The sequence below is a fragment of the Mesocricetus auratus genome, unplaced genomic scaffold, assembly GCF_017639785.1.
Source record: "Mesocricetus auratus isolate SY011 unplaced genomic scaffold, BCM_Maur_2.0 Super-Scaffold_100004, whole genome shotgun sequence".
NCBI lineage: Eukaryota > Metazoa > Chordata > Mammalia > Rodentia > Cricetidae > Mesocricetus > Mesocricetus auratus.
Window position 1 is genome coordinate 55,351,719 of NW_024429189.1, and position 21,073 is coordinate 55,372,791.

At 37.3% G+C, this 21,073-nt stretch overlaps 1 protein-coding gene and 1 pseudogene across 1 annotated transcript; one reads left to right on the top strand and one right to left on the bottom strand.

Annotated features, from left to right (window-relative positions):
* Window positions 1-7,774: 7,774 nt before the first annotated feature.
* LOC101825623 (olfactory receptor 10AG1-like) lies at window positions 7,775-8,734 on the top strand. Its single transcript, XM_005065025.1, has one exon. The coding sequence runs from the start codon at window positions 7,775-7,777 to the stop codon at window positions 8,732-8,734; it is 960 nt and encodes a 319-aa protein (XP_005065082.1).
* Window positions 8,735-13,043: 4,309 nt separating this feature from the next.
* LOC101841501 lies at window positions 13,044-19,286 on the bottom strand (annotated as a pseudogene).
* Window positions 19,287-21,073: the final 1,787 nt, after the last annotated feature.

Below are 21,073 nucleotides of genomic sequence, written 5' to 3' on the forward strand. Positions count from 1 at the left end.
TGTTCATCAATGAAAAAATCTAAAATTAGGATATTGCATTAATAAACATGTTTGAACCAAACACAAAGAAATGCAACCAAGAATAAAGCTGGTAGAATCATTTTAATATCCATCAAAATACAGTTCATACCAACACTAATCTGAAGAGAAATGAAAGGATAGTAACTTCTTATCAAAGAATATGAAAACAGTATCACATCTCTGGATGAATTTCTGAAATTAGTGTAACTATAAAAGACTTGAAAAATTCTAGGGTGGTGGTCCCACCTTCTCTGCCTTTAACTTTTCTATCTGGCTAGTGAAAAAAGACAAATGAAATGTAGAGAATGACAGTTGACTATTAAAAACTCTATAAAGTAGTGACTCCAATTGCAGCTGCTGGGTAAGATGGGGTATCCATACTTGGACAAATTAACCCATCTCCTGGTACATGGTATGCAGCTATTAATACAGCAATAGTGCCTGTCCATAGGGACTACCAGTAACAATTTTCTATTAGTTGGGAACTTCTACAGTATACCTTTACCATTTTAAATGTATACATGAACTCTCCAGCTCTGCACCATAATATAATTAAAAGTAACCTTGTTGTTATGTCTCATCCATAATACACCATTCTGGATTGCTATATTGACAAAGTAATATTGACTAAACCAAATGAGCAGGAGGTAACAACCACTTTGGATATAATACAGGGTACATGGAGAGAGGCATGAGGAACAGGTGGTGAACTCATCATCGGGTGACATAAAGGTGACACAGAACACATGAATATTCCAGAGGACAGGTACAAATGGGCTAAAGGCACAGAGGCAGGGACTATTCCTTCCAGGCACTGAAAGCATATCAGCATGACAGGAGGAGGACTCGGATCCTGATGAAAGATGAGCAGGGAGAGGATGCAGGGGCAATTCCTCAGCGTCTCGGCATCCTCATCTACTTTGATGCCATTTTTGAGAAGGATTCTTATAACCTCATGCTGTTCTGTAGAAATCTTAAAAAGCATTCTCCTTGCCATGTAAAGACTAGGTTATAAAGGGAGCAATAATGGAAGCAGATGTGTATCTATATCATGTATATCTATATCTGTATCATCTTTTTTTTCCATTTCCTAGCATGAGCCCTTAAAAACATTTTATTAAGTATCTGGAGAAAGACTCATCACAACTGTGTCTATCCCTTTTTTTGATCATGAGTACTGTGAGATTAGAGCAGAATGGTCTTTACACACCACTGCTGGAACTATCATCCACCTTATATTTCCTGTGCTAATTACTCACCTGATGATGCTTACTGCTATATGCCAAGGAATGATTAGTTCACTGGCTGGCATAACAGGGCATATTTGACAAGCCCAGGAAAAAGAAACATTGTGTTTTGTCTGTTGTCATTTCTGTAAAATGAGAATGATAATTTTAACTGAATGATGAGCTGAAACAGGTAAATTCCATAAACTATTGCACAGATGGCCACTTAGTAGATGTTGGTTATTGTGTTGTGATAATGTGGACATCTAGCAAGAGGAGAAAAGACTCAGTGTCAGGAGCCTCTGGCTATCAGCCAGCTCCAGCTGAATCATGTACTAATAGAGAAGATGTGACTCCATCCTCATAGAGAGTACATGACTATGGACCACCCTGCTACCTCTGCTAAATTCCAGAAACAGGCCTGCAGCTTAATTGAGATTAGCTCAACAGAAAGCCCCCAAGTTCTCCAGGAGATAGGCAAGGGCAATAGGGAATGATTGAGATAGATAAATTAAGGACCAATGGTCAGGTTACCAAACAACACAGGAGGTTCTACCCCTGACATTTTGCCCTGTGGATTAGGTTTCCAGGCAACACAGGGGCTACCTCTCCAACTGACCTATTGCCAAGATAACTTCCTTGAATCTGCGGTCACCACCCTAATTCCCCCCACCTCCTTGCTTCCTCCTCCAAGCCCCTTAAATATACCTTGGAAAGAATAAAGATTTGTTACCTCGATCAGATTCCTGTCTTGGTGTCTTTCTTTGTATCTCCTGTCCCCCATCTTTCTCCTAGGTGTCCCCCAGTCCCATGCATAATGATCCAAGGTACCTTTCCTCAATGTCTGAACTGTTTTACTTCCAAGGCCTATGCCCAAGGATGTCAGTTGCAGAACACCCAGAGTCTTCCCAGAGCTTGCAAAACTTCAGCAGGGCTTCTATTGAGAGTTCAGGCATACAAAAGGCCCTGTCCCTACATCCACAAGGGAACAGACTGGGAGGGATTACCCAGGTTCCTGAGTTTTCATGTGGGGTCAACCTAGGGCCAGGCCATTCTAAAGACCATCCTCTTGCTGCCTTTTCCTCTCTTTCCCAGTTAGGTTGCTGTCTCCTAGACTTCATTAGTAAGTCACAGATACCCAAATCCTTCTCTCAGAGTCTGGTTCCAAAGACCTCCTAAGGCAGGTACTTGAACAAAGAGATGGACAGTAGGAGAATGACATCAGCAGGCCAATAGTGCTATTGACAAATTCAGCTCTTACAGTTTGAGGCTAACTCCTCCATGACTTCCACGCGGATTGATTTGGATGGACTGAATTTCCTCCTCTATGCCTGCTTCATGTTCAGGAAAGAAGGCAGTATTCCAGCAAGTTTCGTGGAAATCAAACAGAACTTCAGCTTCCCTGGGTGACAGAGAAGGTAATCTCTAGTTGCTTTTATTCCATTTAAAATCCCTGGGAATGGAGGTAACTGTCAGCAATATCACCTAGATTTCAGTGAGTGGACTTGACCTGTGTCATGTCTTGAGGCCCCTGGCTTACTGCTGCTACAAAAGACTTTGGTGAGGAGATTTTTAGGTCTTCACTTACCAGTCTTTGGTCCTACTGAATCAGCATTCTTGGTGATGTCATTAAAAACTTTCTCTGTCTTCTGGGTTATTACATCTCCATCCAGGGGAAAGCAGTCACTGGCTTTCATAGTCTCCAGAAATTAGGGGTGGAATTTGAAAATGGAGGTTATCATTGTTGTCCTGGGACTCTCCATGGCTGTAAAGATATTGGTAAGTATTGCTGCAGAGGCTCTGGTTTGTAAAGGCTGTATATATTGAATTGCATCTACTCAACAGACAAAACTATACCAGAGAAGATGCAGTTCCGATATGCAAGTGATACTAGATCTGCTGACTTACTGTTCTGAATACAATGGCAGGATTTCTCAGTTATATAGGGCACAGAGATATCCAGGAGCTTCCAAAATGGTGGAAGTGAGATGAGTCATTGTTGAAAAATGTCACAACTCCTTGACCCCTAGAAATTGCCCATAGTCCCAAAGTGTCTCCAGGAGGCACAGCTGCTCTCTGCACAGGTTCAGAGTTCCTTGCCAAGGCACATTGAAAGTGAGTCAACTTTAGGGAATAAAAAGCATTTTTTCATATAATATATAATTTCCAATATTCACATTTTAAGGCTAATAAATTGTGTTTTACAGTAGTTATTGATATGGAAAGTTTTCAGTTTTCTGAGAGATATTTGAAATGGAAAACCAAGTTTAAGCAAGTGAGCATTGTATTGAACAATGTATCTATTGAACAACACAGTGAATATAGTTAATGCTACATTGTTGTGTCATTTAAAATTGCTGATTATACATATTACATAATCTCTCTAAAACTGACAAGTATGTGATGTAATGAACACATTAATTAGCTCAACCTACACATTGTATAATGTGTATAGATTCTAAAGCATGCCTTATGAAGTCTGTGTTTTAGGTTTCAAAATATGCAACTTTCTAAAATTGATTGAATTATTAAAACTTTTATCTTCTCCAGTTTTATACATAATTTTATTGTATTTGTGAATATGATTACTTTATACAACCTTTCCAATTGCTATAGTTACCAAAGAAAGAGAGGATGGGGACAACAGCCAGAAGCAATAGCCAAGAGACTACTGCCCTTGGACATACTCCTCAGAGAGAACAGTTAAAATAACCCAATGTCATAAGCAAACAGCTTTGATCACTGACTAATTTATCTCACAATGAACATATACCTGAGGTTGAACACACTGGGCATCTCAGAGCAAAAATATATTTTAATGAATAAGGAAATAATTTCTTTCCTGAAATTTACTATAGGTAAGTTAAAGTTGAAGAATGTGCTTTAAGAACATAGACAAATGGATGGCTTTATTACTTAAAAACACAAATGAAAATAAAAATACATTTTATAAGACATTTCAAAAAATGAAATATTTTTAAGTCAGGTGGTTTCATTAGATTAATTTTCTTAATTTTGAATATAACAGTCACACATACATAGTAATTATCTCTGAATCTTACAGTGGGAGTGAGAATTTAAATGGGATTATTTTGTGATAGAAAAGTGGTTTGTTATTCCTTGATATTTACTGCTATTCCTAAGACTACAGAAACCAAAATAGTATTTTATGATTTTTTTCCATAATTTGAGACTATGGTCACTGGAAGTATTAGGCTGAGGCAGAATTCATCTGGGTTTTCCACAGTGTGTAGGTTTTTTAACTACTCTATTCCTTCAGTTACTCATATAAAAACAGCAAGTGACACTATTTTCATAACATTAAATAAGACACACAAGGAACGTATAGCATAGTATTTAATAAACAATAAAAGTTCAAGAACTGTCAGTAGAAGGACAAAACATGATTAATCAGATTTCACTTTTTATTCTGTAAATTTATTCTTAGTTCCCATAAGAGAGTAATGAAAATAATCAATGAAGGGTGATATGTTGTTGATGGAGAAAACACATTTTCCATAAAGATGCTGTGGGAACCATGTTTCCCAACTTGACAGTGACCAAGAATCTCTTACTGTTTTGACTGAGAGAGTTTATAAAGTCCAATAATAGAAATGATCAAAATAGGTTATTCTGTGGATGCTGTATTTTATACTGTGACTTGGATCACATATTTGATATTTTCTGTGTGTTTAGAACAAAGTCTACCTCTAGAATGGGATGACAATACAGTTACTCAGGCTGACAACTTTTTAAAAGAGGGTTTCTTAGTTGTGGTTAATTTCTCATGTCACTCAGTGTTGTTTGTGCTACTCTTTCTGAGTTCAGTATTTCTGCTGGTCTGAAACACTTTTTACTTTCATAAACTGAGGATGAGAGAATTTATAAGGGGGATGATAGCATGGGCTAAAATGATATTGATAAATACAGTAGTGTTAAGAACAGCAATAAAATTAGCACCTACTGAAACTGTCACTATATTTTTCATATCAGATATTTCATAGATTATGCTTTTTCTGTACCAAAACAACCACTTGACCTTGATATGTCCACATGACGTAACACAAGTACCAAATATTTAAATAAGGATATTGATACACTAAGATGCTTAGTTTTCATTGTAAATCACTCAATGCTAATTCATTTTATCAGACTGTTGTTGAAGTCATTGAAGAACCTTACATACAATACTTTTCTAAATACACATCACTCACCTGTGTGTACAATAAATTAGTTATTAATACACAAATGAAGTAAGACTATGATCATTTGTTTTCTTCTAGAAAGTATTTTTCATCTTTTTAGAAATGAAAAATTAACAAAATGATTAAATGACATTGTATTGTCTGAAAACATTTCACATTTTCTATTAAGTTTCAATTCCTTTGTTATCTGATACTACAGTACCTTGAATAGTTATACATTCTTTCTATAAACTCTTTCATATTTAGATATGATTTGCTTTAGCCCTATTCTCTAAGCTGTGTACACTCAATAGCCAAGCTATATGAAATTTTGTCCATTGTATATGTACAACCACATGATCCTTCATACAAAGAGGCTAGGTATTAATCACGGCCATCTACCCACTTCAATTCTCTATGTTCAAGTTGATTTTTTAAATGGATACTGCAAGAGTATTATGCTGCATAGGAATATCAATATGTGTGGCAAAGTCAAGTAAATATCAAAACTTTCAAGAAGCTATAAAATGAAAAAGTAGTTATAAATTTATGAAAATGAAACAAATACATAAATTCTTACAGATCAAAAAGCCAAACTAGAGTTTGCAGGTTTAGACATTAGAAGTCACACTTGGCATAATTTTCACAAAATAATACTTTATCAAAAAATTGAAGTCTTTTATATTTATTCATGTGAATGAAGAAAATATGGGGAGATTCAGAATTATATGAAAATACAATTCAGAATCAAATATTCACTGAGACTAGTAATTCAGGATTAGTGAAAATGAAATGCCAAGTCAAAATCTTGCATTATTGTAAATTTTGGGGAGGTATGATGGACAGAAACACTGAGAAGTCTAATAGCAGAGTGGAATGCTATTACTGGTGGAGAAGAAAATGAGATTTAAATCAATAATATGGAAGAGGGAAAGTATAAAAGTCAAGATGGTATGAATTTACAAAACATGTAATTTAGACATAAGTATTAAGTTTGTATTAGGAAGGGAACAAAAGATAGAAGGAATTTAAAGAAAAAATTATAGAATCTCATACATTTGTGTAGGCATTGAACAACTTTTATTTATAAAAGATAAATAATTGAGTGCAATTTAGTTGTATATGTCCTGATATGATAGTCAGAAATAGAGTACAAGTATTAAGTCCACAAAATAGAGGATATATATATATATATGTATATATATGTGTGTATGTGTGTGTGTGTGTAGTTTCTCACTTTAGAGTGATATGTATAAGTCTAATTTAGATAAATATTGCACAAAGACACAGACATACATAGCCTCACGTACCCACACATATATACACATGCACATATGCATGTACACACATGAGCGTACACACACACACACACACACACACACACACACACACACACTGTTCCAGTTAGAACAGTTGAAAGGAAGACTGGAACAATGAAAATCTAAATACTGAAATTGGATTTGATAACGTATGATCAAGTTCAATTTTTCATATATTTTGGTTTCTTTTTACATTTTAATTTTGCCAAATCCTCAACTTTGGTGAAGATTCTTTTAAAGTCTCAAAACATATATACAAATAGAATTGATAAGATTAGTGGGTACCATGACAGGGTTCAGTGTATGTTACAACAAAATCTTACTTGTTTTTTCATACTTATACTATTCAGGAAATGTGATTTATTATGTTGCATTATCTCTGGCATGTTCATCCAAAAATGTAATAGAGCATATTGTGCAACTCAGGTTTACTTTTCTCATTATCATCTATGTACCTTTCCTCATTGTAATTGCTCCAGGTTCCTTGAAATGAGGGCAGTTTTACCAGAGCAATATATTGTTACTGAATGACCACTTAAATCCTTACCTGAGGTGTTACTCAGAGAAACAGTGTTTAGGTCAATGGGAAAATTTACCAAGAGCAAAAATGTGTTAAATGGTTTCCATGATTTAAAATGCAAATAATTAAAAGATAGTGTATACTTACCAAGGAGGAGATGCCCTTTTAAGCATATATGCTACACATTGAAGGCAGCTGCTTAGAGTCAAAGGGCAGTCATAACCATCAAGACTTTGTGTTATTGGTCTGCGTTATTTTTCTGTTTAGGCTTGTGGCAAACCATCAAATTGTATCATGAGTAGGAAAAACAGATTTTAAATGTGTTTTTCTTTTATCCCATGAAAATTTAGGAAACTGGACAATATAGGTTTGTGAATAATTGAAGTCAATAAATACAACTGGACATCTCTCCTGTGTGTGCGGATTTGACACTTTTAATATGTCACATATTTTTTTCCTGAACTCCATGGAGTAAATGACTTCTAACCTGGATACTATTCATACATGGATGGATCCACAATAAAAATCCACCAACTAAAGAACCATTCCACATTAGCGGAATTCATCTTACTTGGCTTTTCTGATGTTCCCAATTTGCAAGTATTTCTTTTTGGAATGTTCTTGATAATATATTTAATTATTGTGATGAGCAACAGCCTTATCATCATAATTACTAGGACTGATCTTTCCTTGCATACTCCCATGTATTTTTTCCTTGGAAATTTTTCTTTCTTAGAAATATGTTATGTGTCAGTCACTCTCCCCAGGTTATTAACAAATCTCTACACACAAGACAATAGCATTTCCTTTATGGCTTGTGCTATTCAAATGTATTTCTTTCTTGTTTTGGGGGTCACTGAGTGCTTTATTCTGACTGTTATGGCTTATGACCGATATGTTGCCATTTGCAACCCATTGCTCTACCCTATCATCATGAACAATAGTATCTGTATACTACTGGCAGCTGGCTGCTGGATAAGTGGGGTTCCTGTGCATATAGGGTTCACATATTGGATCTTCTCTTTACCATTTTGTGGATCAAATGAGTTGAATCACTTTTTCTGTGACATACCTCCAGTAGTGGCCCTAGCTTGTGGGGACACTTTTAAGATAGAGATACTGATATATGTGATTGCTCTTTTAGTGGTCACAATTCCTTTTATGTTGATTCTTGGATCTTATGTGAAAATCATCTCAACCATTCTGAAACTTCCATCTGCAACGGGGAGAGCCAAGTCCTTCTCTACATGTTCTTCCCACCTTATAGTTGTAGCTTTATTCTTTGGATCAGGTATCATTACATATTTGAGGCCGAAGTCCAGCCATTCTGCAAGAACAGACAAATTCCTTTCTCTTTTTTATACAGTTGTGACCCCAATGTTTAATCCCATGATATACTGCTTGAGAAACAAAGATGTTATGATAGCATTGAAAAGGTTTCTTCTGAGACATAATGTATTATGACTCAAAACTGCTTTACTTATTTTTATAAACTTAATTTTTGAAATTATAATTATATCATTTACTTATTGCTTTCTGTCTTTCTTACCCCAGCCGTAAACCACTCCCCTCAGTTCTGATAAAATTCATGGCCCCATTTCCTTTAATTAGTGTTACATATAAAGCTATAGACATTAAAACACAATAAAACATGCTCTTTTTCATAAATTATGTGTGGTTAATTTTCAACAAAATGGAATTTTGAGTGATTTGGAATGAGTGCCATGTTTTTCTATCACACAAAACCAACTAAGTATTTATTTTTAAACAGATTAATTCCAAACTTAAGTTATTGTTTATGTGCAAATCTAATTTCAACAATGAAGTTAGCAAAGGATGTTTTGTTATTTTTATGGTAGGACTCCAAAATAATGGCTTTATATTTTATTTCATGAAAATATCTTATAGATATATGCTGTACTGGCTGGTTTGGTGTCCACTTGACCCAAGCTAGATTCATTAAAGAGGTGGAAGCCTCAGTTCAGGAAACACTTCCATGAGATCCAGGTCTAAAGAATTTTTGCAATGAGCGATCAATATGGGAGACTCCAGATATTTCTGGTGGTTCTCTCCCTGTGATGGTAGTACTGAATTCCATAGGAAAGCAGGCTGAAGAAAACTGGGAAAATAAGCCAATAAGCAGCCCCCCTGTATGGCCTCAGCATCAGCAATACCCTCCATTTTCGCCTCATTTGAGTTCCTGCCCTGACTTCTTTATTGATGAACAGCAATGTAGAAGTGTAGACTTATGAAAACTTTGCTCTACAACTAGATTTTTGTTATGGGGGTTTGTCAATGCAAAAGAATTCATAACTACAACATACACTTACTCCATTATAAAGATGAAATGAATTAGATATGATAGGTAAAAGTCAACTATTAATAATATGTATATCCTTGATTAATGATTGCTTCATAAACATAAAATTATATTCAATAAAGATCAAGTTACAACTAACATTAAGTATACTTATGTTAAAGGCTATTACCTTCTGTTGAGTAGCCTGCTGCCATACATGGGTGATAGGTATTGTTTTACAGATGGGCATGGTTGCATACACATTTAATCTCAGTACTCTGGAGGCTGAGAGAAGTGGTTCTCTGAGTTTAAGATCAGCCTTCAACTAGTGGCTACTACAAAACAAGTTCCAGGATATTTAGGGTTACTCAGAGAAATCCTGTCTTGAAACCCCCCAAAAAACCCACACTTTTCTTAAGACATTCCTCTCTTTTTCCTATAATGCCCATGATGAATTCATGTTGAAATATTTTCTTTAGAAACTGCTCATATTTTCAAAATTGTAAAAAATAAAATTAGCATGCCATGGAATTGTAGTATCAATGTTATTAGGATTTCTCAAGAAATATCACTGAAAAACAGGGTTTAAAATACATCTCGGTGGCTTTACAATTTTTCTTCTGAGATGAAAAAGAATCACCCACTAAGCTAGGGAGTCTCTGAATATTATATAGTCCCTTCATAAGTGCACATTTTATTCAGGCATGGTATTTACATAGAAATATAGATTACAGTAAAATAAATGCAAAAATAAATAGGTATAATCTTTTTATATTTTTTTATTATTTTAATTTTAAATAGCTTGTTTAACATGTCAATCCCAGTTCCATCTCCCTTCCCTCCTCCCGCAATCCCCCCATCCCCACCATCCTCCCACCCTATTGCCAATTCCTTCCACATAGGGAATATCTAGAGTCTGTCACTTCACTCAGGGTAGGGTCCAGACACTCCTATAAGAGTCCAGGCTGAGAGAGCATCCCTCTTTGTGTTATGGACACACGATGTCTGTTAGTACTTGAGGGATAAACACTGATCCACTGCTCAGGACCCCATAGGTTGCCCAGGCCTCCTCACTGACTCTCACATTCAGGGGGTCTGGATCAGTCCCATGCTGGCCTCCCAGGTGTCGGTCTGGGGTCCAAGAGCTCTCCCTTGTTCAGATCAGCTGTCTCTGCTGGTTTTGCCAGCCCATTCTTTGCCAATTTGCTCTTCGCTCCTCTCTCTCTGTCGCTGGGTTCCTTGGGTTCAGTTCAGTGTTTAACTGTGGTTGTTTGCTTCTGCTTCCATCAGTCACCAGATGAAGGCTCCAGGATGGTTATAGACATCAAGGTCATTATCAGGAATGGGCATTCGGGGTGGTCTCTACACTATTGCTTAGCTTGCCAATTGGTGTCATCCGTTTAGATCACTAGAGGTCACAATGGTGTCTGATCTGTCTTCTAACCTATGATTCCCTCCTCCCCCATCCTACCTCCCCAGTCAACATTCCTGTTTCCCGATGACCTACTCTCTCTTCCTCTTCTCCCCCTTTCTATTTCCCAGCTCCCATTCCCCGCCACCCCTCACTGTGTTCCCCATATGTTCAGAGGATCTTGCCTCATTTCTCTTCTCTTGGGTACCATGCATATATTTTATGTTCTTTCCTGTTTCCCAGACTCTCTGTCAGTGGAAGTGCAGACTGGCACTCTCCTGATCCATTTCTAAAATCCATATATGAGTGAGTACATACCATGTTTGTCTTTTTGTGACTGGGTTACCTCACTCAGGATGGTTTCTTCCAGTGCTATCCATTTACCTGCAAATTTCAAGATTCCATTTTTTTTTCTGCTGAGTACTACTCCATTGGGTAAATGTACCACATTTTCTCTATCCACTGTTCAGTTGAGGGGCATCTAGGTTGCTTCCAGGTTCTGGCTATTACAAATAATGCTTCTATGAACATAGTGCAGCAGATGCCCTTGTTGTATGAATTTGCCTCCTTTGGATATATGCCTAAGAGTGGAATTGCTGGATCTTGTGGTAGATTGATTCCCATTTTCCTGAGGAATCTCCATACTGCTTTCCAAAATGGCTGTATGAGTTGGCACTCCCACCATCAGTGGAGGAGTGTTCCCCTCTCTCCACATCCTCTCCAGCATATATTGTCTTCTGTGATTTTGATTTTAGCCATTTTGACAGGAGTAAGATGGTATCTCAAAGTTGTTTTGCTTTGCATTTCCCTGATGGCTACGGATGTTGAACACTTTCTTATGTATCTCTTGAACATTTTAGCCTCCTCTCTTGAGAATTCTCTGTTTAGTTCTGTACCCCACTTTTTAATTGGATGCTTTGGTGTTTTGGAGACTTGCTTCTTGTGTTCTTTGTATATTTTGGAGATTAGCCCTCTGTCAGATGTGGGGTTAGTGAATATCTTTTTCCATTCTGTGGACTGCCTTTTTGTCTTGTTGACTGTGTCCTTTGACTTACAGAAGCTTTTTAGTTTCAGGAGGTCCCATTTGTTAATTGTTGATTTCAGTGTCTGTGCCATGGTGTTATGTTCAGGAAGTGGTCTCCTGTACCAACCCGTTGAAGAGCATCTCCCACTTTCTCTTCTAAAAGTTTCAGTGTGGCTGGATTTATTTTGAGATCTGGAAAAACAAAATGTTCTGGATAGCCAAAACAACCCTATGCAATAAAGTAACTTCAGGAGGCATCACCATATCTGACTTCAAGCTCTATTATAGAGCTATAGTCCTGAAAACAGCTTGGTATTGGCACAAAAATAGGCAGGTTGACCAATGGAACCGAATTGAAAATCGTGATTTTAACCCACACACCTATGGACACTTTATTTTTGACAAAGAAGCTAAAACTATACAATGGAAAAAAGAAAGCATCTTCAACAAATGGTGCTGGCATAACTGGGTACTGGTATGTAGAAGACTGCAGGTTTAATCTTTAATAAGCAAATTATAGTAATTTGTAGGTGGTTCTCTCCCTGTATGGTAGTACTGAATTCCATTTTCTTCTTTCTGTTTTTAAAAGTTTTTAGACTTTCAATTCCAAGTTTTCTTTTCTCTTTTAATACTACAAAGTAATCTTATCATACAATGTAATCATAAAGAATACAATGGTGCTAATCAGAGGTTAGGAAGAATCACGAGGTAAGAAGAACAGGAGACGGATAATTGGTACTAAATTGTAGATATTGCATAGCAGAGTGACTACAGATAATGGTAATGTACTACACATTTCAAAAAGTTAGAAAACGTACATTGAATATATTCAAAATGGAGAAATGATCAATTTTTTAAATTTTAAAATGGCTTCTTAAATTTATTTATTTTTTAAACATAACACAAGGAAGATGTTAATACTGGTGTAACAGCTCAATAGACTAAGTAATCCAGATTTTAGGAGGAATGAAGAGAAAGATATTCAGAACCCTTCACCAACTTGACCATAGTGGATTAATGATGTGTTTTGTGGGTATTGCTAGTCAATGACACTGGCTTGACGAATCTTTCTTTCTGAACCAAATCCCATTGAGTTACCTGATCCCCTTGGCTGATGAAGAACCATTAGACAAGGAGCACTGGCATCATCCAGGGAGATAGTCTTCAAGCAATTGACCAATCTATCAGGTCGAGGAGGTATAACAGCTTTAGGGCCTTCACAGATTGCCAAACATTACAGGCACTGCATTTGCCAGTGTTCTGATTAATATAAAGGCAGACCTATCCGAATTACATCTGACTTCTCAATGGAAACAATGAAAGCCAGAAGATCCTGGACAGATGTCCTACAAACGCTAAGGGAACAAGGATGCCAGCCCAGAATACTATATCCAGCAAAGCTTTCAATTACCATAGATGGAGAAAACAAAATATTCCATGACAAAGCCAGATTTAAACAATACGTGTCCATCAATCCAGATCTACAGAAAGTGCTAGAAGGAAAACTTAGATCCAAGGAAGATAACTACACTCACAAAGACACAGGCAATATATAATCCCACTTCACATAACACCAAAAGAAAAAGGGAGGAGAAACTACACAAAATAACTTCACCACCAATAAATCAAGCACAAACAAGTATCATCAATCCATGGTCATTGATATCCCTCAATGTCAACGGCCTCAACTTGCCTATGAAAAGACACAGACTAGCAGAATGGATACGAAGACAGAACCCATCCTTCTGCTGCATACAAGAAACACATCTCAACATCAAAGACAGACGGTATCTCAGGGTAAAGGGTTGGGAAAAGAATTTCCAATCAAACAGACCCAAGAAACAAGCGGTTATAGCAAGCCTAATATCTAACAAACTAGACTTCAAATTAAAATCAATCAAAAGAGATGAAGAAGGACATTTCATATTCATCGAAGGAAAAGCCCATCAAGATGAAGTCTCAATTTTAAACATCTATGCCCCAAATACAAAGGCACCTACATTTGTGAAAGAAACATTACTAAAGCTCAAATTGCACATAAAAATCGTACACACTAATAGTGGGAGACTTCAACACTCCACTCTCACCGCTAGACAGGACCTCCAGACAGAAACTTAACAAAGAAACAAAGGAACAAATAGAAGTTATGACCTCACTGGGTTTAACAGACATCTATAGAACATTTCACCCAAACACAAAGTGATATACCTTCTTCTCGGCCCCACATGGATTCTTCTCAAAAATTGACCACATAATAGGAAATATAGCAAATCTCCACAGATAAAAAAAATGGAATAATCCCATGTATCCTCTCAGACCACCATGCATTAAAATTAGAATTCAACAATAACACAATTCGCAGAAACCCCACAAACTCATGGAAATTGGACAATGCCCAATTGCACCATCCCTGGGTAAAGGAAGAAATAAAAAAAGAAATTAAAGTCTTCTTGGAATTCAATGAGAACGAAGACACAACATACGCAAACCTATGGGACACTTTGAACGCAGTGCTAAGAGGAAAGTTCATAGCACTAAGTGCCCACATGAAGAAACTGGAGAACAGTCATACTAGAGAATTAATAGCACAACTGAACTTTCTAGAACAAAAAGAAGCAAACTCACCCAGGAGGAGCAGACGTCAGGAAATAATCAAATTGAGGGCTGAAATCAATCAAGTAGAAACCAGGAGAACATTTAGAAGAATCAATGAAACAAAGAGTTGGTTCTTTGAGAAAAATCAACAAAATAGACAAACGTCTGTCCAAACTAACCAAAAGACAGAGAGAGAGCATGCTAATTAACAAAATCAGGAATGAAAAAGGGACATAACAACGGACTCTGAGGAAATCCATAGAACCATCAGGGCATACTTTGAAAATCTGTACTCCACAAAATTAGAAAATTTAAAGGAAATGGACAATTTCCAGGATAGATATCACTTGCCAAAACTAAATCAAAAACAGATAAACAATCTAAACAGACCTATAACCCTTAATGAAATAGAAGCAGTCATCAAAAGTCTCCCAAACATAAAAAGCCCAGGCCCAGATGGCTTCAGTGCAGAATTCTACCAGAAATTCAAAGAAGAGTTAACTCCAATACTCCTCAAAGTATTCCACCCAATAGAAGCAGGAGGCTCACTGCCAAACTCTTTTCATGAGGCTACAATTACCTTGATACCCAAACCACACAAAGACACAACTAAGAAAGAAAACTACAGACCAATTTCCCTCATGAACATCGATGCAAAAATACTCAATAAAATACTAGCAAACCGGATTCAAGAACACATCAGAAAAATCATCCACCATGATCAAGTAGGCTTCATCCCAGGAATTCAGGGATGGTTCAACATTAGACAATCTATCAATATAAACAAACTGCGAAAGAAAAGCCACATGATCATCTCACTAGATGCTGAAAAATCCTTTGACAAAATCAGCATGCCTCCATGATAAAGGTCCTAGAGAGATCAGTGATAACAGGAACATACCTGAATATAATAAAAGCAATATACAGTAAACCATCAGCTAACATCAAGCTAAATGGAGAGAAACTCAAAGCAATTCCTCTAAAATCAGGAACAAGACAAGGCTGTCCACTGTCTCCATATCTCTTCAATATTTTACTTGAAGTCCTAGCTACAGCAATAAGACAATAAAAGGAGATAAAGGGGATACAAATAGGAAAAGAAGAAGTCAAGCTTTCACTGTTTGCAGATGATATAATAGTTTACATAAGTGACCCGAAAAACTCTGCGAGGGAACTCCTAGAGCTGATAAACACCTTCAGCCATGTGGCGAGATACAAGGTAAACTCAAAAAAAAATCAGTGGCCCTATTATATACAGAAGATGAAGTGACTGAGAAAGAAATCAGAGAAACCTCACCCGTTACAATAGCCATAAACAGCATCAAATATCCGGGGATCATGTTAACCAAGGAAGTGAAAGACCTGTATATCAAGAACATTGAGTCTTTAAAGAAAGAAATCAAAGAGGATACCAGAAAATGGAAAGATGTCCCATGCTCTTGGATTGGTAGGATCAACATAATAAAAATGTCAATCTTGCCAAAAGCAGTCTACAGATTCAATGCAATCCCTATCAAAATTCCGGCACAATTCTTCACAGACCTGGAAAGAATATTAATCAACTTTATATGGAAAAATAAAAGGCCCAGGATAGCCAAAACATCCCTAGACAATAAAGGAACTTTAGGAGGCATCATCATACCTGATTTCAAGCTCTATTATAGAGCTATAGTCCTGAAAGCAGCTTGGTATTGTCACAAAAATAGGCAGGTAGACCAATGGAACTGAATTGAAAACCCTGATTTTAACCCACACACCTATAAACACTTGATTTTTGACAAAGTAGCTAAAACTATACAATGGAAAAAATAAAGCATCTTCAACAAATGGTGCTGGCATAACTGGGTACTTGTTTGCAGAAGACTGCAGATAGATCCGTGTTTTTTGCCTTGTACAAAACTCAAGTCCAAATGTATCAAAGATCTCAACATAAATCCAGCCACACTGAAACTTTTAGAAGAGAAATTGGGAGATACTCTTCAACGAGTTCGTACAGGAGACCACTTACTGAACATAACACCAGTGGAACAGACACTGAGATCCACAATTAATAAATGGGACCTCATGAAACTGAAAAGCTTCTGTAAGGCAAAGGACACAGTCAACAAGACAGAAGGCAGTCCACAGAATGGGAAAAGATATTCAGTGACTCCACATCTGACAGAGGGCTAATCTCCAAAATTTACAAAGACCTCAAGAATCAAGTCTCCAAAACACTAAAGGATCCAATCAAAATGTGGGGTACAGAACTAAACAGAGAATTCTCAAGAGAGGAGGCTAAAATGGCCAAGAGACACTTAAGAAAGTGCTCTACATCCTTAACCATCAGGGAAATGCAAATCAAAACAACTTTGAGATACCATCTTACTCCTGTCAGAATGGCTAAAATCAAAAACACCGAAGATAATTTATGCTGGAGAGGATGTGGAGAGAGGGGAACACTCCTCCACTGCTGGTGGGAGTGCCATCTCATACAGCCATTTTGGAAAGCAGTATGGAGATTCCTCAGGAAAATGGGAATCAATCTACCACAAAACCTAGCAATTCCAATCTTAGGCATATATCCAAAGGAAACAAATTCATACAAGGGCATCTGCTCCACTATGTTCATAGCAGCATTATTTGTAATAGCCAGAATCTGGAAGCAACCTATATGCCCCTCAACTGAACAGTGGATAGAGAAAATGTGGTACATTTATACAATGGAGTATTATTCAGCAGAAAAAAGCAGTGGAATCTTGAAATTTGCAGGTAAATGGATGGCACTGGAAGAAACCATCCTGAGTGAGGTAACCCAGTCACAAAAAGACAAACATGGTATGTATTCACTCATATATGGATTTTAAAAATGTATCAGGAGAGTGCCAGTCTGCACTTCCAATGACAGAGAGTCTGGGAAAAAGGAAAAAATATAAAATATATACATGGTACCCAAGAGAAGAGAAATGAGGCAAGATCCTCTGAACAGATGGGGAACATGGCGAGGGGTGGAGGGGAAGGGGACCTGGGAAATAGAGAGGGGGAGAAGTGGAAGAGAGAGTAGGATGTGGAGGAACAGGAAGGTCGACTGGGGGGTAGGATAGGGGGAAGAGGGAATCATAGGTTAGAAGACAGATCAGACACCATTATGACCTCTAGTGATCTAAATGAATGACACCAATTGGCAAGCTAAGCAATAGTGTAGAGACCACCTCGAATGCCTATTCCTGATAGTGAACTTGATGTCTATAACCATCCTGGAGCCTTCATCCAGTGACTGATGGAAGCAGAGGCAAACACCCACAGTTAAATACTGAACAGACCCCAAGTAACCCAGCGACAGAGAGAGAGGAGCGAAGAGCAATTTGGCAAAGAATGGGCTGGCAAAACCAGCAGAGACAGCTGATCTGAACAAGGGAGAGCTCTTGGACCCCAGACCGACTGCCAGGAGGCCAGCATGGGACCGATCCAGACACCCTGAATGTGACAGTCAATGAGGAGGCCTGAGCTACCTATTGGGTCCTGAGAAGTGGATCAATGTTTATCCCTCAAATACTAACAGACATTGTGTGTCCATAACACAAAGAGGGTTGCTCTCACTGTCTGGACTCTTAGGAAAGTGCCTGGACCCTACCCTGAATGAAATGATAGACTCTAGATATCCCTTATGTGGAAGGAATTGGCAATAGGGTGGGAGGATGGGGAGGATGGGGGGGATTGCGGGAGGAGGGGAGAGGGAACTCAGATTGACATGTAAAACAAGCTATTTAAAATTAAAAAATGTTTAAAAAATAAATGTTAAAAGTTTAAAATAAAAAAAGAATCACTGAGAATACCACCTCATCTCCTGTTTGTAACTCAATGCCTTCCTGAACTTCTTCCACATGGAAAAAGAGCTTCTTGCTATCACCTACTTCATAGTTAATAAAGCCAAACTGATCTTTCACACAATCCACGGTGGCCCTACAAAGGGGTGTGATATTGTAGGCCATAGTTTAAGCATTTTGGCCAAGGACACACAACTGGAACTTGACACTCTCCCCTTTCTGCAGGCAATCTCCTTTGTTGGCCATCCCAACTATGCTAAATGGATAAGCTTCACCTTTCATATCCCCCTCCTCCACAATCTCAGTCATTCCTTGGTACTCAATCTGTGGTGGATCAACACCTCTCAGAGGATGAATGACTTTACCAGAGTAGATGTGGGATTAACTTCCTCAGTAATACCATTCACTGAATGAGTTTTGTTTACGTTCTCAGCACTGATTTTACTGTCTTTGCCTTTGGCCACGCTGTATTCAATCATATCTACCAGTTCCAGGCTATCAACATCACCAAAGAACTCACTATAATGGAAAAATATTTCCTTATCATGATTAGTTGTTTCAATAAATCCAAAATTATCTTTCAGAGTTGCCACATAACCCAAGAGCCTTTTGGAATTAGAATTACAAGTTGCAATTTGCTGTCCAGGCTTCTGTTTGTCACTAATACTAAATTTAACCTTATCTCCTATTTGAGGAGAAGTAAATCCTTCCACATCCTTGGCTTGAAAAGCAATAGTCAGTTTTACCCCACAGTCATCATAAACAATAATGCCATCTTCTGCCTCATTGTCTTTGCCTTTATTTGGGCTTGTGGTTTTGGGATTGGAAAAAGAAATGATCAATTTTTGAAATAGTGTATACTTTTCCCTTGACTTAAGCATATACTATGTGTCTTAGTATTGAAAAATCATGAAATTTCTAACAAACATATACAATTTTTTAGTTTATCTGTTTGCTTTTTATTTAATTATGAAATTGAAGCAAAGTTCTTAAGTTTAATGAGAATGGAAAATAGCTGATTGACATGCTTCTAATCCATGTACTTATTAGCCTAAATTGTTTCTCTGAGGCCATTCTGTTCTATATGTCAAGCTCCAGATGGGTCAGAAGTATATACTGTAACTCTGCATAAAGATAGAATATAGAGTATTGAGAGAGTTTAATTAACTGATGTAGAAAATAGGAAATCGAGAACCATGGAAGTATATCTTGATAGTTTTCAGAGCATAAAATAGTAATAAAACTTATATGCTGTACATTTTTATTGTACTCATTTAAAAACTATTATATATAAGCTTTTATGCAACATGAACATATAGCAGAAAGCAAGATAGAGAAATTTGGTGCCCAGATACCTTTTTCAGATGATGGAATAGGTGTAGGATAAGAAGCTGCCTAATATTTTGTTGTCAATTAATATAGAAGATGAAGCACTGGATCACCAGAGGAACCAGAAGGTATTTCATGAGATGTTCAAGATATTTTGTAGGAAAGAACAACTGCATTATATCTAAACAAATATATCCTAATCTGCCTTACATAAAAAAATTTGGAAGAGACCAAAGAGATACCCAGCTTTTATGATACATTCTGTTTTTACTTTATTATATTTAAAATGTGTGGTATTTGCATGTACATATCTGTACCAATGTGTGCAATAACCATGAATATCAGAAGAGGGCATCATTTCTGTGGAACTGGAGTTACAGGTGTGTTAAACAACGTTGTAGGTACTGGTAACTAAACTCTAGTCCTGTACAAGAGCAATTAACCAGTGAATCACCTGTCCAACAACAAATGCTTTGTGGTATGATAAATATCTGTTTATGTTTCTGACTTCACTAATAAGAAAAAGATGAGATACATGTTGATAATGTTTACAAAGCATACACTCTGGAAAAAGACGAGATGCAACAAAGATTCTACCCGGCTGATTAATTCTTTATTATGAATTAATTTTGCCTAATTCTCATTAATTTAAATCATCTATTTATTATCCCACAGCTATTTAACCACCTTGAAATATGATATAAACCATTTCTCAATACTTCAGCTTGGCTTGTAATTCTCTGTCAACTTCAAACCCACAGGTCATTGTCAGGACCTCTGCTATAACCCAGCTCTAGCAGCATCACGTCCTAATTTAGAAGACGTAACTCCAGACCACCCTGCTGCCTCTTCTGACAAAAACAAATTCCAAGAAACAGGCTTTTGGCTTATCTGTCAAAGAAAAGATTAGCTTAATTGGAAAACTACAAAGTCCTCAGAAGATGGGCCTGACCAATAAATGGTAAATAGTAAAAGATGGGATCAGACTCTGCTGTCAGGGTACCAGGCAACACAGGAGGCTCTACTCCTCCTACTGACTTCTTGCCCTGCCAGTTTCATTGCAACTGCAGTATATCCCTGTTCCTTCCCCTCCTCACTTCTCCCTATGGCTCTTTAAAAACCCCTTGGAAAGAATAAAGTTTGTTGGCTTGAAGAAGATGTGGGTCCTTTAGGAGTCTCTTCTGTACTAGTAAGATGGTACTGGTATGGTAAGTAAAAACAATGTGCCAGGTAGATATGCCTGTTGCAGAATGAGTACTGACAATCTAGACCTTGGGGCTTAAATCCAGTTCTCAGTCGCATATCACTGATGGGACATCTGAGATTTAGGCTTGGCTCT

Coding starts and splice junctions, on each gene's coding strand:
- LOC101825623 (XM_005065025.1), top strand. CDS start 7,775: ATGGATGGATCCACAATAAAAATCCACCAACTAAAGAACCATTCCACA.